General features: G+C 42.1%; 1 protein-coding gene across 1 annotated transcript in view; it reads right to left on the bottom strand.

The window, feature by feature from the left end:
- Positions 1-2,649: 2,649 nt before the first annotated feature.
- The window catches only part of LOC103801960 (carbonic anhydrase 5B, mitochondrial-like), a gene marked incomplete at its 5' end in the record, with an annotated part of 6,820 nt that continues 4,499 nt past the window's right edge, over positions 2,650-4,970 (bottom strand). Inside the window, 2 exons of the mRNA XM_009074400.1 lie at positions 2,650-2,829; positions 4,437-4,592. Coding sequence (XP_009072648.1) covers positions 2,650-2,829; positions 4,437-4,592 — 336 coding nt within the window. The remainder of the gene's footprint in view (positions 2,830-4,436; positions 4,593-4,970) is intronic.

Raw genomic sequence — 4,970 nt, 5'->3', positions numbered from 1 at the left:
GGAATGTTCCACATCACCTCTGATGGACTGGTGAGGGTGTTAAAGAGATTTACACACCCAGGAGGAAAACTGGGGTCAGTGGAGCAAACCAAACCATGGAGAACTCACTGGGGTGGGAAGATACTATGAAGCATCTGGAGGTTAAACATTTACACCCTGGTAGCTCCCTCAGAACAAAATGTGGATTTGTTGGGAAATCTAGACTGACTAGTGATTCTTCCAAACTCAGTGGAGCGGACACCCAAAAACTTGGGGAAAATTACCAAGGCAACTAAGAAACTGAGCAAGTGCATGAAGCTTTTTAAAAGACCCATTAATATATGACAGAGACATTGATCACCCAGAGCTGCTGAGCCAGCTGCATTTTAAATATAAGGCAACATTAAGATCTCTTCATATTACAATATTCCCCATGAGTAGCAAGGGGTCTGAGCCACTGACACCTTTCCCCAGGGTCCTCCTCAGAAAAGTGTTTGCAAGAACAGCACTGGAGAAAACCCTCTGACTTAATGACTAGATCACATGCATTCAAGCAAAAAGCAGAATAATTCCTTTCCTATTGCCAGAACTGTAGATATTCCTTCCAATTTGTTTTGGAACCTGTTACTCTCCAGCAAAATCATCACTGATTTGATGCTGCAGACTAGGAATGAAGGAAAATATTTGTATGCTGATGCCAAAGATTGCAGAGTTCAACTGAGATCATGGAATCATAGAATCATGGAATAGTTTGGGTTGGAAGGACCTTAAAGATCACCTTGTTTCACCTCCTGCCATGGACAGGGACACTTCCCACTAGCCCAGATTGCTCCAAGTCCCATCCAAAGAGAGATGGAGCAACCAAGTTGTAGAGTTCAACCAAGATGATAAGGTGCAACCAAGCAGTGAGAGCTTGGGAGAAGTAATGAGACAAAAGAGATTTCGCCACATTGGATTTAGCACACAGGAAAATATACTACAGTGGGATAGAGGGAGATTTTCCTACATTTACCAAGTGGAATCACTCCAAAGTTAAGTGGCCACATTTCAAATTGCCAAGGAAAAAGGCACAACTGTTGCACTGTCACAACAGTCTGAGGTAGAGCTACTAAGGAAGGATCTGGGCACTTAACTGGTTAAACAAGACTATTCCCAAACCTTAAAATCATCAGGGTCACACTACAAAGTGTTAAAGTGCTTTTAAACTGAACACTTGGACATTTAAAACAAAAGTACCAATTCTAAAGGTCTGGATTTAGCATTGACAAACCAGTGGCTTCACTTGAATCCCACCAGCAACCACAAGGAGCTCAAGTAACATCTGTTCCTCAAGAAGACTCAAATCAAGATCACACAATGTGGTGACAGACAGACCTGCTTCTCATCAGAGATCTGAGTAAACAGCTGGTACATGAGTTCCATGCACACTGTGAAATACAGCAAAGCATAAAAAGCCAGTGGCAAAGGTGCTGTGAGAGACAATTAGGCCTAGTAGTAGTAGTAGTAGTAGTAGTAGTAGCAGTAGTAGTAGTGTGGCACAGAGGTAGATACTACTTGTGGCAATTGGACTCTAAGTCTAGGATAAGCCTTCAGGGCTGCAGCTTGCACAGCAGTTTTGTTTGGTCCACAGTTAATTCCAACTACCACTGAACTTCACTACCATAAGGTGCTGTAAATACAGACTGGTCCACATCTGTGCTGAAACTGGTTAAGGCTTTTTATAAGGAATTACATCTTAAGGCAAAACTTTGATGAGAGCACTGGTGCTCTGAGTTACTGAAAGCAAAACCTTCCTGAGTGCTGCATTTTGTCCATATTTTCCTAGCACAGGTTTCAGAAATTGGTTTGGTTTGGTTTTTTTCCCCCCCATAAATCCTGTTGGGAGGTTCGGCTAAGCCTTAGCTAATTTTGTTTTCCTTTGATGTGATCAGTTTTCTGGGATCAATGGGATATTTTCAACTAATTTGCTGCTCTTGCCAACTTGAGATATCGGTGAATTCTCTCTCCTGATACATTATTAACACAGGAAAAGAAAAGCTGCCAGAGCTAAAAGCTTCTACATTTGTTAAAAGGGTTTGAAAAAAAAGTCTTATAGCCTGTTGTGTGTTAGAGTGGAAATTCTGTGACCTCCAGATCAAACATGGATTCTGCAGCCAATAGAATGAAAAGAGGTTAGATCTAGAAGTCAGTTTTGTCCTTCCTCTCATCATCCAAGGAAAAAAGGATAAAATGTCTCTCTATGCGACTGGAGGAAAATAGTTCTTTTCCAGTTCTCTTCCCAGACCTCAAACAATCCCACAAAAGGACCTGATGAGTATTAATACTTTTCACTTCCTCATACTTACTCCTTGCTAACAAGTTTCCAGCTCTCCTAGCTTTATTTTCCCTGTAACTGCCAAAATAATTCCTTATTTCTCCCCTTTACCTGCGAAAAAAAAAGTCCTTATAGCTCCCGGCCTTAAAGCAAGTCAATTTGTTAAGGCTTAATATTATTTACTTCTTAAAAAAAGCAAAACTAAACAACCCCAGAGCTTAGCAAAGGGCACCTAGAGCTGACAGTGAGTGGCTGTGGAACCACACGGATACACAGGCTGCAGGAGAAGGAAGAATGATTGGAAATACAAAGTCATGTCCAGGTGGTGCAGGCTGGAGGGATGTCTGCTGAGCCAGCTATGGCCTGACCTGCTCAGCGTGGTCCTGGGGCTGCACTGCAGAGTCCAGGAGGTGCCTGGTCTGGAAGGAGCAGCGGACGGTTCGGTTCATCAGGGGCTGCAGAGGACGGAAGTTGTCCACCATCCTCTTCTCCTCTTCACCATCTGAAGTGAAGAGCAGCATCCGGAATGCCTCCAGCTGAGAAGGAGAAATGGCCAGGCTGTAACTTCACAGAGTCACAAGTAGAGAATCACACAATAATTCAGTTGGAAAAGGCCTCTGAGAGCATGCAGTCCAACCAAGACTTTACTAACTGGAGAGTTATTGGAGTTCATGACTAAACCATTTATTCTTGGAGAAGAAGAGAAATCAAAGGCATTACACTTGCACTCTGAGAAATTTTGGCACAAACTTCTATCACTGCTTTGTCTCCTGCTGGTAAAGTTCAGCCCACCATCCACACCAGTGCAATGAATTGTCATCTGTCATTTTCAGGCAAATTAAATCCCAACTGTGGCACAGCTGGTACAGATCTGATTCCCAGTCAAATACTGGAACATGTGTCATCTTTAAATCAACCTCTCCAACCCTGATTTACACCATTCGTGAGTATCCTATAGACATCCAGTACTGGCACCCAGAGAAGAGGCAATCTCAAGGAGCAACAACCCACATAGTCGTTCTCTCAGTGGTTTATAGCTGGGATTAAGATAAACCATGCAGCAGAGCAGCTTTGGGTGCTCACAGAGGCACTGCAATGTTATGCCTGAACAGAATGAGAGAAAAGAGACAATAAAATGAGAAAAATGAGAAGAATTTCAGTTTGAAAGAAGAATGATACACTGTGCCTGCAGTTCTCTGCTCAAGTAACAATCACCATCTCTACCCATCCTGTTCCATTATGGAAATGAAAACATTAAGATCACTACAGGTTTATCCATCAGCTACTGTTTGTTTGGAGAGGACCTTCTAGATAGACTAACTCCATGCAAAAGCTGTACTAAAATAAATAAATCTATATTTTGCCTCATGTCATTGGACTCTGACTTTATTATTAAGCCTCAAAAGGGACAATGTACTGATAATTTTCAGTGCCTCTTAAACCATGAACAAGTGGTAGATTTTAGGGTTGTTCACTTTGACTTGTTTGCAGCAATTTCCAAGACTTATTCTACGCTGTGATGCCCCTTGAAGTACTCTCCACTTCTCTGAATAGACAAAAAATCCTGAGACCTTCCAACAACACCCACAGCTGTAGTACAATTCCCATGAATTCCCTTTCTGCCCCTTTTCCACTTGTCCCTACATCTACTTTATACCTTTGTCACATGAAGAACACAGGATCAGCCCTTGCAGTTTCTGCAAGGTTTCTGTGCAAGTGCACGCGGCTATCAAGGATTTGCATAAAGATGCACTCAGGGTGTGGAATTTCACTAAACCTTTCCTTCCTTCTCCCTTCTCTCCACAAAAAGGTGAAGAAAGCAAAAATTATGCAGTATCAAATAAATAACCTTAGAAGCTTCAAAAACCTGATTAGTTTTCTAGGAGCAGCTTCCATTGCAAGGCATTGCTTATCTCAGATCAAGATACAACTCTTGAGGAAAGCTGGAAAAGTTGAGAGCTGGAGAAATGTCTGGAAGAGGTCTGAAGTCTTTCAATATTAGCTGCTGTTAATGTCAGGATTTCTCCCCAGATCCTGGTGTGAAGCAGCAATGGATCAATGTGTATTCAGAGCAACTACTCCTGTGCATCTTTCCCTCTATGGCAGCAACAGGAATGATGTGAAAGGGAAACCTGGGACTTACCTGATCCTCATCCACCTCTATTGGCTTCTTCTTAATGATCCACGTGACAGATTCAGTGAGCGGAGGAGTGGTCAAGGATCCTGCATAGGTCCAATAATCAGGGCAGGAAGGCAGCAAACAGGAGGGATCAAAGACATCAAACTCGATGACAGTGTCCTAAACACCAGGAGAAAATATTTAAGAGTTGTGTTCTGAGGATAACAATAGGAGAGAATAGTCAAAAAGATCTCGACAATGAGATTAAATACTGTGTGTGTTATGTAGAGAATAGTCAAAAAGATCTCGACAATTAGATTAAATACTGTGTGCGTTATGTGTGTGATGCCAAGAAAAGGCTGGAAAAGAACTACTCACAGACTTGCATCTCTGAGTAGCAGGTATTTGTTTATTCAGCGCTGGGCGCAAGGGGGATTGCTCCACCAAACTTGCGCTATCAGAGAAAAAAAACTTTACAGTTTATATACATTAGGTGTCCATGCATATTCATTATTCCCAGGAATGGGTGGTTGCTATTATAATTAGTTCTTAGAAGTC

Source organism: Acanthisitta chloris, unplaced genomic scaffold (assembly GCF_000695815.1).
Source record: "Acanthisitta chloris isolate BGI_N310 unplaced genomic scaffold, ASM69581v1 scaffold35280, whole genome shotgun sequence".
Lineage (NCBI taxonomy): Eukaryota > Metazoa > Chordata > Aves > Passeriformes > Acanthisittidae > Acanthisitta > Acanthisitta chloris.
This window is presented reverse-complemented; position numbering and strand designations above follow the sequence as displayed.